This window comes from Prunus persica, chromosome G6, assembly GCF_000346465.2.
Source record: "Prunus persica cultivar Lovell chromosome G6, Prunus_persica_NCBIv2, whole genome shotgun sequence".
Lineage (NCBI taxonomy): Eukaryota > Viridiplantae > Streptophyta > Magnoliopsida > Rosales > Rosaceae > Prunus > Prunus persica.
The window spans coordinates 26,051,358-26,066,390 of NC_034014.1; the positions used below are offsets into that span (position 1 = coordinate 26,051,358).

General features: G+C 36.3%; 3 protein-coding genes across 3 annotated transcripts; 1 reads left to right on the forward strand and 2 right to left on the reverse strand.

Annotated features, from left to right (window-relative positions):
- On the reverse strand, positions 115-2,465 carry LOC18774875 (protein N-methyltransferase NNT1). The gene is made up of 7 exons (XM_007205725.2): positions 2,341-2,465; positions 2,176-2,237; positions 1,560-1,693; positions 992-1,137; positions 767-838; positions 542-649; positions 115-461 (listed from the first exon to the last, which is right to left on the reverse strand). Exons 1-7 carry the CDS (start codon positions 2,402-2,404, stop codon positions 310-312), a joined length of 738 nt encoding a protein of 245 aa, XP_007205787.1. The 5' UTR covers positions 2,405-2,465; the 3' UTR covers positions 115-309.
- On the forward strand, positions 2,882-5,480 carry LOC18772735 (GDSL esterase/lipase CPRD49). Its single transcript, XM_007205680.2, has 6 exons — positions 2,882-3,089; positions 4,094-4,171; positions 4,289-4,429; positions 4,625-4,701; positions 4,806-4,955; positions 5,086-5,480. The coding sequence occupies exons 1-6, from the start codon at positions 2,979-2,981 to the stop codon at positions 5,309-5,311; spliced, it is 783 nt and encodes a 260-aa protein (XP_007205742.1). The 5' UTR covers positions 2,882-2,978; the 3' UTR covers positions 5,312-5,480.
- Positions 5,543-9,981, reverse strand: LOC18772694 (LIMR family protein At5g01460). The gene is made up of 14 exons (XM_007204997.2): positions 9,214-9,981; positions 9,007-9,092; positions 8,723-8,835; positions 8,514-8,624; positions 8,166-8,264; positions 7,954-8,076; positions 7,586-7,648; positions 7,433-7,497; positions 6,847-6,956; positions 6,643-6,757; positions 6,467-6,532; positions 6,230-6,340; positions 6,082-6,148; positions 5,543-5,985 (listed from the first exon to the last, which is right to left on the reverse strand). The coding sequence occupies exons 1-14, from the start codon at positions 9,561-9,563 to the stop codon at positions 5,938-5,940; spliced, it is 1,527 nt and encodes a 508-aa protein (XP_007205059.1). The 5' UTR covers positions 9,564-9,981; the 3' UTR covers positions 5,543-5,937.

A 15,033-nucleotide genomic window follows, 5' to 3' on the forward strand; every position in this document is an offset into this window, starting at 1 on the left:
ATAACTTGGTGGATTAAGATGAACTAATTTTGGGTGCTTTTGCTAGAATATCGTTTCATGGAGATTATTATCCATCCATCCATCTATTAGTAATTTAGTAATTGATGGATATTCTTGGAAAACCCTTCCTGCTCCCTCCCCGCTCATTCATTCAGATGAACAAAAACCATTTTTAAACAACCTTGACTTACAAAATAAAAAAAAATTAAGAAATATACAACTGCAGATAAATCAATTCTTGAATGGCTACTTCTCTACCAAATGTAGCTTCTAAATAATCTCTCTTTGGTCGCCATCGGTAGTTGTTTCTCATGGTTTGATGCAATATACACGAGATCCCAGATGCTTTACTTCAAGACCAGCATCTTCGCAACCAGAGAAGAAGAGTGATTCATCCTCTTTTCCAATTCTGCGTCTCCAACTCATTAGAAATGCAGGCCGGGGCAAACTGAACGATTGTCCTGTGAGTAAGAGGTGAATACAAATGAGCACAGTTTTAACATCTATTACATAAATTCAGACAAATTTGCCAGCATATTACCGCCACTCTGCTCGTCCTTTGCTTGAGGCCGGGCATTATTATCCTTCGGCTTGTAAGATTTGAGGAGAAACAAAAGGGTTTTTATCAAATTTGCATACTGCTTCACATCTGCACGCACTCAAGAGAAAAAAGGATAGTTAGCAACTTAGCATACTGTTTTTATGTGCAGCTCCAAGGACAACGTTTAGAAGAAGTGTATTTGAATAACGTTGGTGAGAAACTCACACAACAAAATATCACTAGCAATAATCAGGTCCCAGTCTGGATCAGCAGTAGGGAAAGTGTCACCCCAGGTATCTGAAAAATTAGCATCCATGGCATGATTTAACAAAATCCCAGCTAATCCTTTAAACCTAAATCAATTAGAAGTCCACTAAATTAACTTCTTTGGCACAGTAAATCAAAGTTCAAACATATGTATGGTATAACATGAAATGAAAGATGACATACGCTTTATATGAGGAAGGACAGGTGTAATTCCATTTACCCTGCAGTTATGAGCTATATTTTCTTCAATTTCCTGATCATTATAGTCTGAGGTAGTGATGTCAAGATTAAGCAATCTTCGTAGAAAAATGGCCAAAGCACCAGTGCCACTGCCAATCAGTAGACAAATCAACATCATCAGGGCAACTATCAATATCAATCAGACTCAAAATTTATATCAAACATACGTCTGGTATAAGATGAAATGAAGGATACTGGAAAACCATAAACTAAAAATTAACTCCAATTCCACAAATGTTTTCCTGAGAAGTTATTATAACTACACAGTACAGATGCCGGGCGTTTGCATCTTACCAACTCCTGGAGATAAACAAACTTCTAGATAGTAGAATGATGTTCAGCTTAAGAATAACATAAGCAAGGTTTTGCCCCATGTGAAAAAAAAGTATCCATGTGATGCAATCACAACTCAGGATCCCCAAAATCACTAAAAGTGGGACAAGCTAGAAAAAGGAAAAGCATTCCAGTATTCTTGTGATGCAGAGATGGATGTGGCACAGTTGAAAAATACCTGCCCAGTTCAAGACAATGCCGTCCTTCAATTGATGGCCTGTGTTCAACTAACCATTCTGCAATTGCAAATGTCCCAGGCCAGAGTAAATTGGCATTCAGCTGATGAAACGAAAATTCTCGGATGACCAACTCCTGAAACAAACCAAGCTACATAAATTGGTTTATAGAACTCGAAACTATAAAGAAGCAATCAAGAACCAGACCAATATACTAAAAGTAGAAAACCAAAACAACCTCTTGGAATGTTCAATGAAAGGTCAAAACAACTCTAGTAAAAAGCAGCTACTACCCTCTGAAGTGACTGAACCTAAGTATCCGATTGTGCGGAATTGAACCAATATATGCTTTTGATTTATCCATTGACATATGCTATAAAACCATTTGCTCATCACCATCCACAGAACTTTAATATGAAAACTTAGAAATTCAAACATTCAAGCTCAGAAACAGAAAAAATAAATAAATTTGATTTCAAATAGGGAACAAATAAAAAAGAAGAAATGTGACAAAACAAAACTGGAAAGAGCAAATGTGAATAAATATATAAAAGGGGCCACATTAACAAATTAACAAGAGATTAACAGTTATAACCAGTGAAAGACAAATTTACGTACCATCCCCGGAAACTTGTGCCTCCTCTCGACGTAGCTTTGCTGGCTCTCTGTGTCTTCCTCACCTGCAAATAAGGCCAAGCCAAGTCAGTATATTTTCGCCATATCAGCTAAAATTGGGAGCTCCTTGGAGAGAGAGAGAGAGAGAGAGAGAGAAAGAAATAAAACCACTGGAAGTGTCATCCTCGTCGTCATGGAAAAGTGAAGATGGGGAAAAGAGAGCTATGTCCATCGTCTTCTTCTTGCTCAGAAACAGAAGCTAGGAGGAGGCAAACCTACTCGGGAGATCGGGGGAGAAAAAAAAAGTATTGAAAATTAAACTTCTGCCCCACAAAAATAGTACAATATCAGAACCAACCCCAGTATTTTGAATATTTTCCTTTTCTTCTTGTAATTTCAGGAAAGCATTGGTAAGTCCCCACTAGTTTTAACAAATTATCCCAATGACCCAACCGTGTTTGAATTGGAATCTTTTCTCTTCGTTTTTGACATCAAACAAACCTAATAGAGTTAAATAAAACAATGAAAAATGACCTGATATCAAAATGATTCTTATCATTAGCAATGAAGTTACAAGAAAATTACAGTGAAATTACCGAGTTGACCAAAGTGGCAAAAGAGTGTTTGATATGTTTTGTGGTTTTCTTGTAAATTCATTAGAACCACCCTTTCCTCGTCGACCATGACGTGGTCTATATATAAGTTTGTGCTCGTCGTCGTTAGGGATTGCATCAAATAAACAAAGAATCCAAGTGAGAGACAAATACCTAAGCTTATCCTCCAAACTGTGTTTTCCAGAGAGAGAGATGGTGGGGCCATTAAGACCTCAGTTTGTGCTGTTTGGTTCGTCCATCGTCCAGTTCAGTTGCAGCAATGGAGGCTGGGGTGCCATTCTTGCGGACTTGTATTCTCGTAAGGTACTTACTTCACTTAATCTAATTAATTTCCCTAATTAATTTCCTAAACCTGGTTTTCAGCTTCTATATCTATTGATTGGGGTTTATGATGATCAACATATATGGTTTTTTTAAAATTAATTAATAAGAAAGGAGCAAAGCAACAAATTAATCTCTCTTTTTTCTTTTCTTATTATGTTGTTAACTTGGTACATACGCGGGCAATTAGCTTAGTGGTGGGGTCCACGTTTCTTAATCTCTCTACTTTAGTCAAGCATTGCATGCTCTCTTTTGATATCCTTACATGCATGATCTTGTTGTCTTCTGTTCATATATTTGACTTGGTTCACACTCACACGCACACGCATTGATGAACCAGAAAGCTTTCTTTTTCATGCTTAATTTGCAGCCACAGAAAATAAAATAATTCATTGTTGCTGTGCTCATTACGCTTCTACAGTGAAACTCATAATTAATCAATTAATTAATACGTAAGGCAATATATATATATATATATATATAATTTTATTTTTAGGAGCTTGTTCTTTTGATATTTTTTTGGTGTGGAAAAAAGGCAAATATATTGGACCACCAGGTCCACCACTTGGGCAATTCTGATAATGAAGAAATCATATACTTTTGTTTTCTGCTTTAACTGCTACTAAGTAATAAACAAAGAAAAGATTCCATGATGATCAAAAGTCATGGCGTTATCTGTGAGGTTTTTTAATTTCCCGGGTTTCTTCTGATGAGCCACTGTCAAATTGTCTCTTTCTTTGAAAAATACACATCAACTGTTTTTCATTGATTTAAACCAATAATCAGATAAAAGTTTTTCACTGCATATTCAAACAGTCAAATTAATGACTCAACTCATTTTCAAGGGTGCTTTCCTTTTGCCCCCCCCCTCTTTTACATAACTTGAAAGCCTTACATGTGTTTATCTGCTAAACTTTCATCATGTCAAACTATATATTAAGTTCCTTGTTAATGGTATCACTGATCTTATAAAATTTCGGGGATAGGCGGACGTACTGCTGCGAGGATATGCCGGCTGGAACTCGAGGCGTGCTCTTCAGGTTCTAGAGCAAGTTTTTCCCAAGGTAGTGTACATTTATAGTGAATTCAGACTCGGACATTGTGCATTAACTGAAATCCTAGGCACCAAACATGGCCATAGTTTGATGCTGATGCTGTGTAATTATATTTGACATGTATAGGATGCAGCAATTCAGCCATCTTTGGTAATAGTTTATTTCGGTGGCAATGATTCAATGCTGCCTCATTCATCAGGCTTAGGCCCTCATGTACCACTTCCTGAATATGCAGAAAACATGAGGAAGATTGGTAAATATTTAAAGGTAAAAATAATCTCTCATCATCTCATCATGACAGTTTTTTTAAAAGTATATATATATATATATATATATATATGTGTGTGTGTGTGTGTGCGCGCGCGCGTGTGTGTGTGTGCAGATGGATGAAATTTATATGAACGACTTGTTTTGTGTGCAATGCATATTATTCTAACGGTGACAGATACATTTGGTTGCCAGAGCCTTTCAGAAAATATTCGCATTATCTTTCTCACTGCTCCTCCTGTCAATGAGAAACAAATTCTTGAAAATTTAAGGTGCTTATATGGTGATGTTTTGTGATTTTTTCTTCATTTCCTTTTTCTGAGTTCTCAGGAGCTTTTCTCTTTTCTGTTCTTTTCTTTTTTTTAACCAAAATCAGCGACATAATTCCCAAGCGGAATCGAACAAACGAGTCCTGCAAAATTTACTCAGATGCTTGTTTAGAGGTCTGCCGAGAGTTAGATGTCAAGGCTGTTGATCTGTGGACTTCAATTCAGAAGAGAAAAGACTGGTCAACTGCTTGCTTTACGTACGTGCAGTTTCATACTGTAGTTTGTGCTTCCACTTAATTACATCTATTTTCTATAAACTCAGCTTGATTAAAGATTAATCCTTCGCTTAACCATTTGGTCTGGTCTATCGGATCGACCATCATCCAGGGATGGAATCCATTTTTCAGCTGCGGCCAGCAAGATCGTGGCGGAGGAGATACTGAAGGTCCTTAGAGAAGCAGACTGGGAACCCAGCCTTCACTGGAAGTCATTGCCAACAGAATTTGCAGAGAATTCGCCTTATGACCCTCCCTGTGGTGATGGAACAACTTTGAACCTTGCTGATCACAGCGTTGCTCAAGCACTAACCCATTGGGGACTTAGCGACAATTAAGATAAAATTATGCATGTTAGTTAATGGCCATAACCCATTTAAAAACCTCTCTACTCAGAGAAAATAGTTCAACTCTCGCTCTTCCAAGCCCTCGGCATTTCCTTTGTACTGAAAGACTCTTGTCAGAATTACAAATGCCATTCTAAATCCCCAGAGGAGTTTTGGCAAATGATTATCTTCGAAGCCCTAGTTTACTTCTGGAGAACATGATGTAGCAGTAGGTACACGTCCACAAATGTGAAACTAAATATGGCTGCTCATACAATAATTTGATCCGAATGGTTATGTTACATCAAGGGTAGTTCTAGACATTCAGTTTCCCAGTGTGCAAAGGATTAACACGATTACAAGCCCAAACCAATTTTATAACACAAAAGGTCAAATGAAGGAATTAATACATACAAAGGGGGAAATACAAGCAGAAAAACAAACAGCGGTGCCACCACTCCTGCACTAAAACCCAATGCAAACTCGGATGATATCTCTGCCTACTCAACCGAAACCTTTCAATATAGATCAAAAACTAGGCCTTGCACATCCGAGAAAACTATTCCGAAAAGATATGATAAAACTGAGAACCCCAAAAGCTCCAGGGTGGGTGCATGCTGTTCTAGACAAAACAGGAATTAGGAGGAAAGTTGGAACCTGCCACTTGGTTTTTTTCTTCTCCATCCCTGAAATTTTGAAGACAAACAAAAACCGGATTACTTTAAGAAGCACGTAGAAGAAGACAAATAAACCTAACAGGAATAAATGGTTTGTAGACGTACAAAGGCAGCATAATACACGAAGGTCAAACCCGCCAGGACAATAAATGCAATTTGAAACACATTGTACCTGTAATGCAACACCAAAATGTATAGGCCAATCAGTAAACATACATGTCTAATCAGAATCAATGCAAAGAAAAGAACTCACTTGTACAAATATCTTATTCCACGAAGAGATTGCAATGTGTGACCAAATATTTCTTGGGCTGCAGTTGCTTGAGCATAGTATGCAAATGCTGTGGAGCAGAACTGAATCACACTGAAACAAAGGAATTCAACATTAGTTACAGTTGCAATCTCAACAAATCTTCAGAAAGGTAACCATGACCACACACAGACTTCATCTAGCATGTAATAAGAAGCACAAAGGATAAAAGATACTAACCTGATGGAGCAAAGGAGAATAAGTCCCACGTTAAATAAAAATGAATTCATAAGAGTAGCTCCCCACCTGAAACAAGTAAATTACATTTATGAGCAACCAAGCCTCTTGGTGACAAAAATTTAAAGGTCTATACAAGCATTATTGAATAAATAAGGCTAACATGGAAAAATCATTACTTCATTGGATGAATAGTAATGAAAACTAATTTCATCCCAAGCATCATGGCCCCAGCAATGACTGCAAGGAGGAGGTAGAAGCAGAAGAACGCAAATGCAACAGTGCCCAAAAGACCTGGTGGAGAATAATAAGCATATCAAAATCGTATCCGTTAAGAAGAACAATAACAACATAGAGGCAAGAGAAATATATTCTGAAGGTACCCCATATATCATCCAGCTTGATGAAAACCTCATTCAAGAAAGGAGAAAGCGGTGGGCTAATCAATAGATAGATGACGATATGAGCAATCCAAGCCACTGAGACAATCAATCTGAAAAACACAGGCAAAAGGCTTTTTATGTCAATAAATCTTGTCAAGATCCTTAGAAAATGATGACACACAAGAAAAAGGAAAACCATGGCAATCCACATACTACAACATCACCATGAATGATAGAACATCATATCTTTTTTTAAAAAAAGCATTCTTGATCCCAAGCTATAGAACTGTTACAACATTAGCTATCTATTTACATCGCTACCTACAGTAAGCACCAGCAGGGCAATTACTTATATTTACCTAGACGCAATCAGATATTTTCACATGCACCATGGCTCTTGAACTGAATTCTATTGATTTCCTATTGGCTGCAAGATTTTGATATTGCTATTGGCTTCATATTTACTTCATATTTGCCTTCTTCCTTATCTAAAACTTTACTCTTCCAAATATCCATCCCAGCTCAACTCTCAAGTCAAGAAGCCAAAACTATTTAAAACAGCATTAAATGGAACAACAGCACTCACCCTAAAATTCCCAACACAAGCTTCGCCAAGTACCCAAGAACAGTCATAGCCCAAGTAGTCTCAGCCTGAAGTGAGGCAAGAAGATTAGAAATAAAAGGGAGAAATAGTTTGATATATGGAAAGTGAAGAAGTCACACGTGTAATGCCCTTTACCTTCTCTCCTTGAGGATACACCTCTTCTAGAAGTTTTACATCTTCTTCTAATTGAAGCAACTCCTGCAAGGTTTAAGCAAGCATCAACTTTTTTGTATTGAGACAGTTAAGCCATTAGCAAAAGTTAAATAACTTTCGATAACAGCACATACAAAGGCAAACATCATATTTCAGAAAATAAATTCAATTTTTCCAAAGGAAATTTCTGACATCCATTGAAGCTTCATAGCTAATGCTTGGAGCACAAAGGATACAACAAGGTACATGCACCCCCTTTCCAATTAGGTTAAATGATGCACGCACCAAAGCAAACATAAAAGCTGGTGCCTAAATGTGACCAAACTTTACACTTGGAGTGTTAGATATACCTTCTCTACTGCCTTCACATTTTTACGCCATTTTCTACCCTTGGAACCACTTCTTTCTTCTTGATGGAGTGCATCGGCTGCTTTTTTCAATTCTTTTGCTTTCTTACCCAGTTCAGTGGCTTCCTGAAGTGTACAAGAGAAACCACACATAAGAAATCACAACAATATTCATCATTTAAACTTTACACACATGATAGACAAAAAAGTAGTACCTTGATATACTGTGATCGGGTAATAACAGCCTTTGGACGCCGGACGAATGAAAATATGAGTCCTAGAGGGAGACAAGCAATGCCAACACCACCAAATATCTGGATGATACAGGACGAGGGTAATTTTTTAACTATAGAAAAATAAGATGCAGAAATATATATATTTACTATACAAAGACATACATACATAAATAGATGTATGTACATACATAATCTTGCCACACACAAAAAAGGCAGTCTAATCAACTCCTGAGAAGCATTTTCTTGAAATTGACTAGGGACCCCCAGTAATCACATGCAGATTCGATAACAATATAAATATGTCAAGATTTCCAAGAATGAACTTACAGTAAAAAGCACAGAACCAACAATGGTAGCAAGAGCAACAACATATTCTGGAAAGGTAGTACGCATTGTCCATGTTTTCTCTGACGAATCACTGGCAGAATATGCAGAGCACTGTCGGGACAATAGAAGCCAGAGACAAAGAAAGCACCAAAATGAGCAAGAGGATAGATACTTTTAGTATAAGAAAATTCCAATGAACAAGGTCAAACCTGATGTGAGCCACTTATACATTCTTGACTGCTAGAAAAGCTCCATGAACTAGGAAAGGAAGTTGTGGAAGAAGAGAGATGCCTAACAGTAAAGTCCACCTTCCCAACTAGCCCTGAAATACAATCAAAGAGTAAACCAATGATACACAATCCATAGTGTTCTAACAAAACATGTTCCACACAGAATCAAAAAATAATCAAACACTCATAAAGTCATAAACAGAAAAATTATTTCAGTGCAATCAAAGTGGTTCCTGTGAAAATGACAAGTGAAGACAACTAACCGTATAAGATGCCAAGCACGAGCGCGCAGACAATGGCCGTCACCACCACCCACAACAACGCGCTTCTAATCCGTTTTCCAACACTCCTGAACACAAAAACGCACACCCAATTTTTACAAATAAAAAATGGCAAGCTGAATAAACACAAACATCTTATGTGCATTTTAAGCCAAAACTGATTCAATCAAAAACCCTAGAAGTACCTACTTGTCCTGGTCTCCTTCGTAGTAGAACATAGCGAAGGGGATGATGAAGAACACAAGCACGGCGTCAAGGATATAGATCGCGAGCCACATATCCTTCATTGGCAGAGTGAGATTACACGCTCCATTGTATATCGCGTGGCGACAGGCCTGACGGTTCGCCACGTCGGCCGGCAACATCAGTATGGAAATCGCGGCGACGGAGAGCCCCAAAACGACGACGAATTTGGGGAAGTAGGCCTGGTTCTTGTCGTCGGGGTGCTGGTAATTGACGAGCAGGTAGACATTGAAGACGAAGACGATGACGCAGAGGATAATGGCGACGATGACGAGCGCGAGGTTGAAATCGCCCATCGCGTCCTCAGCTCTCGATTCGAATCAAATCGAATCGGAGAGATCAAAAGGGGTCTCAGAAATTAGGGTTTGCGATTTGAACGCGCGTTCGCGTACGGCAGTAGATCTGTGCTGTTTTCGAAAAAAGCAGGAGAGTTGAGCCGTTGAGGGCGAGAAAGAGGAAAGGGAAGGTTTGGTTCCGGTGAGGTGGTTTGTTGGGAAAGGAGAGTAGGTCCGTTTTGATATTTGAGTTTGAAATTACATTTCTGTCCTTTTAGAGTTCGTTATTTACGCTTTGAAAAATGGCGCAAGGGAGGAGGGTTTGGGGGTTTAAATGTAAAATGATGAGCTTGTCTGTGACAAACATCATACAGGCTGTCAAACTTGAGGCGAGGCCGGTTCGAGACATGTAAAGAATCGCTCGTAAGCTCCGCGGCGAAGAAAGCTTGTGACTTCCCTAAGTGGGACCATCTTTAATTTATTTTTAATCTCTTCTCATTTTTTTAAAATGAAAAAAAGATAAATTACAAAAACAATCCTAGGATCTCAATATTTCAAATATTAAAATTAATTTTAGTAGCCACATTATAAGAAAATTTTGATAATCAAACACAAGATTGAGCGTAATTATCTTACTAGCCCTTTGGCACACGCTGACACGTATGTAAATTGATTTTTTTATTTTATTTTAGAACTTAAAAAGATAATGGATAGTTGTGTTTCATAAAAATAAGACTAATTATTTGATTTGATTTTTAAATTTTAATTATTTTTTAATATAAAAAGTGTGAATTTACCATATTATTCTCATTTAATTAATAATTTCAATTCTTAATGTTTGCATTAACAGATGACATTTTATCGTATTTTTCATGTTTCACAATTCTCTACCTTTTGCTATATATATAGAGTATCAAGATTATATAAAAGTTTCATTAAAAATAATAATACACATATTTTTCATTTGAATAAATATGCTACAAAATATGATTGTGTTTATATTTGTTCAAATTTTCAATATGATTATTTATCATAAAATTCAATATTTCTGTGATGTATAGGTAGAATATAATTTTTCATTAGAGAAAGATTACAGCGCCAAAACCTTCAATTACTGATATAATTTATGCTTTGTTTCAGTTTTATTATTGGGACTTCTCCTCAAGAACTCTCTATTTTGCAAAAGCGACAAAATGCTAATCCCAATTAACAGTTCCAATGTGTAAAGTGTTATTTGAATACTATATAATACATTGTGACATTTCTCTTGTGCATTTTCAAAACAGCGGGGATGACTTTTTGCTTCACCAAATGGACAAAATAAATCAACCAATCAGTATAAAAATATGTGAAATCCGGATTCTAAGAAGGTTGGTGTATGGCTTGGCTTTTTATTTTTATTTTTATACAAGCGATATTCTATTTTAATTTAATTTAAATTACGAGTAGGGGATTCGAACTTGAATGCAGAGTAGAGAGCACATCCGCTCTAGTCAACTTGACTAAGCCCATGTATACGGTTTGGCTTCTTATATTTTGAGACGGGTTCGAATTGTGTACCATCCTTTCTTGCACATGGAGACAACCTTCACCATTTTCATTTTCTTCTTCATCTTCTACTTAGCCTGCTCCTGCGCAGCTCTCCCGTTTGATTCGAAAATATTTGAATTACATGGGAGGAGAGCACTGCATACCTTCTCCGAGTACTCGTTTCTTTTTCATACGATGTTTTCGTATATGGTCTTGAGAATCTAGCTACTTATACCACCTTAACCTATTCTAAACTTACCAAACCGAGCTTAGCTAAAAGTAGTTGACATGGAAGAATTAGTGACATTCTAGAGAGAGTGGGCTGTTTCTTTTGTTGGTTTATCAATAGGTTAGTGTGATCTGCATAGTTCTAGTTAACACATGTCATAACAACTCCAAAAGAAATTACAATGTGTTTTCATAATAACCAAATGCTGTTGTTGCTCTCTTTCATCTAGGCTTTGAATTCGAAGTTGGATACTTTTCCACGCTTTGAATCCATATGCCGTTTCTTTTTTTCATAACTAAAAAAAATTAAAATGTGGTTTTATAACCAAAGGATGTTTGCTATCTTCTTTTTCAGTTTTAGGCTTTGAAGTTGGGGTCAAAATTAAGATTGGAATATAGTATGAGATATTTAGTGATATACCCATTTCTAGCACTAATATTATAAATAAACCCTACACAATTGAATTCCTATAAACAAACCCAAAAAAAACCCAAAAAATGATAGCTGGCCTTATTGAATTTAATATTAATTATTAAATTACTTTGATGCCCTATTGAGTGCTTTGGGTATTTTTATGAGATTTTGGGGTTGGGCTTGTTTTAAGAAATTGATGGCAGTTTTGTAATTCATAAGAAGTTAAAAGCTTTTTTGTTATGTTGTAAATGGGCTTTGGGTGTGTTTCTAAAGTCCATTTTATATAGGGTATTTTTATAATTTTGGCCCCCATATTGGGTATAATAGTGAATCTCCCATATAGTAATTAGTTTTGGTTGTTTAGGTTTTTTAAAATTCTTATACTAGTGATATTGGAGGAGGAGAAAATCGATTCTAGGACCTCAAAAGCAAAGTTAAATGCTCTTAATCACTTGAACTACGAATTCATTGCACCAAATTATAGGATTTTTTTTTTTAAATGACCATTCCTATTGAGAGAGGCGATAGTATACTAACTCACACACTACACGAATACAAAAGGCCTCGATGTTATTAGGAATGGAGCTATTCATTATATGAGATTTTTTATTTTGTTAAGTTTCTGATGTGGGACTGTGTGTATTCTTCAACAATCCTCTTCGCGTGGGACCACTTTTTAGTGAGCCACATGTGCAATCAATTCCACTTTGGTCACCTTATTATTATTATTATATATATATATTTTTTAAATTTGGAGTTTGTTTGATTTTGATTCAATTTGGAGGTTTTTGTTTGATTTGGGTTTAATTGTTCCCAATCAACCGACCCGCTCTAATACCATGTTAAGATTTCAGAGAGACAGACCCTTAACTCATCACTAGTAACATTGATATTGTCCCCAACTTAACCGCATATTTAGCAGGTATGAGGTTTTATACAAAATGCCTCGATGTTATTAGGAGTGGAGTCATTCATTATATAAGACTTTCTATTTTGTTAAGTTTTCGATGTGAGACTGTGTGTATTCCTCAACAGAACCTTCTTAAAAAAACAATTACTTCAAACAATTACACTAATGGATCATTTGCATAGTCCTTTTAAGTATACATTTTTAATGTAAAGAAAAATAAATGATCAATAATGCATAAAGACAAGTGTTCCATGTGCAACACAAAACGTTTTGGCATGGATTGTCCGCATTATTTTATTGTTCTGCTCCTTCTAAACATTGCTAAACAAATCAAATTAATTAACGTAGGCTCATTGTTGCGTTATAGGTGTAAATCAATAGAACAAGTGCTTGCGTTTTGCAGAGGACAATACTACAACATTCTGAAATCATTACCTTGTCTATCATTCAAAAAACATCCACCGTATTGTTATAAACAACAGTACACATTAGACACCAGAAACTAAAGCCCCTCGAGTGAGAGGAAAATATACAGGGCATAATCTTACTCTTTACAAATTGATAAACAACTAGGGATCGATCAAGAATTGGATATCAGAGGTCTCATTATATTCCTGTGATTCCTACAACTAAATCCCTAATTTAATGTTCGACAATCACTGGACCCCTTAAAAATCCAAACTGTTATGAAATGAGCGAAATGAAAAGAAATATGGCATTGATCCATGACCTCGTTTTCCCAAGTCACCGATACAGAAGAAATAGATAAGCAATCACCAGACTAGACCTTATATTTTGAGGTTGGTCCGGATTCTGTACCACCCCTTCTTGCAAACGCCGACGACCTTCCATCCGTGTTGTTCGAAGAAAGATCGAAGATCTTTGCTCGTTTCCATCATTTGTTTACGCAGCTGTCCCATACAAAGAAAAAATCGCAGGCCTCGAATTTAAATGGCGTCTTTGTAGCTCTGTTTAGTCAAATTAATGCACTTTGCTTATGGCTATATATGTGAATGGTGGAATATGTTTGTGGCTATTTTTAATTCAAATGTTAACGTTGCAATCACCACCAATAAAATTAGGAGGTTCAGTTTTGGTGGAAGCTCGTTCACTGGTTTGCTCTTTAGTATTATCAAACTATAGAAGGTTCCAGCCATTGTCTCTGTTTGGTTAGGTGGCTTCGAGGCGGTCTTATTTTAAGTGCGTTCTGTTACTTGAAATTGCTTAACATGTTTCATTGGTTCGTAAGGGTATCTTTATTTTACCACCAATGGACAATTAACTTTACCCCTTTTCCAAGTCAAAGTATTTTGACAGTGGCTTCTTTCGGGTTTGTGGAATTACTCGACACACTTAGCTTCAGTCGTAAAATACTTACTTTTATGCACGCAGTGAGAAATAAAGATTAGATCAATTGGTATTTTTTGTTCTAATAGAGAAAAAACTGACAATTAAAACAAGTTATTAACTAGTTCTTTATATAATAGTATTTTTCACATGTTTAATCATAATATATATTTTTTGCCATGATTCAACCAGAAAAATTGTAAATTGTAAAGGGCTTGTAGCTCGAGTAGTTAAAAATATTTATCCATGTATTCGAGATCCCATGTTCGATTTCTCCTCCTTCAATATTGCTTGTATATAAAATAAAACAGAACCAGAAAGTTGAACAAACTGATTTGGCACTGATTTTACATGAGAATTCGACTCTCCTTGTTTTTATGATTGGCTTCTAATGAGATAAGTTCAATGTATTTTATTTGGCTCGTTGTTTCTGGCCTTTGTGCTTGTAATGTAATACTAGATAACCCTCCTTGTTAAGAGGACTTTAGATGTTCCAATTCTCTGTAATTGACAATGTTATTCAGTGCTAGTTTGGCATTGCTTATTTGGGGTGATAAGTGATTTTTTTAAAATTTTTGGAAAGCCTTGCCTGTTTGGTAAACTATGAAAAAATCATTTATTGCTAAAAATTGTTGTGAGAGAAAGCTATAAGGGAAAGCAGCTAATGATGTGTTTTTATTTTTTGATTATTCAGGAATCAGTTTCGAAGAGGTGTTGAGTTTAATGATTATGTGGAAATCATTTTCTGATTATGCGGTAATCAGTACAACACCACTTTTAACAAAAAATTTACAAAACACCAAACTGCTTTCTCTTACAGCAAATCTGACGGTACTTTCACAGCACATCAATGTCAAATTGGTCCTCAATGCAATTGCCGCTCTTTTGCCCAAAAAAATCAACGAAATAGCATAATGTCCTAAACACATTTTCTTATTTTTACTCATTGACCCAAAAAAAATAAAATTAATAGCAAGTGAAGCCCCATTGGCGCCATCTTATTGGCTGGAGCGACAGCTAAACACAAGCGTTTTCAAAAACCGTCACTCTTTGGCAACTAC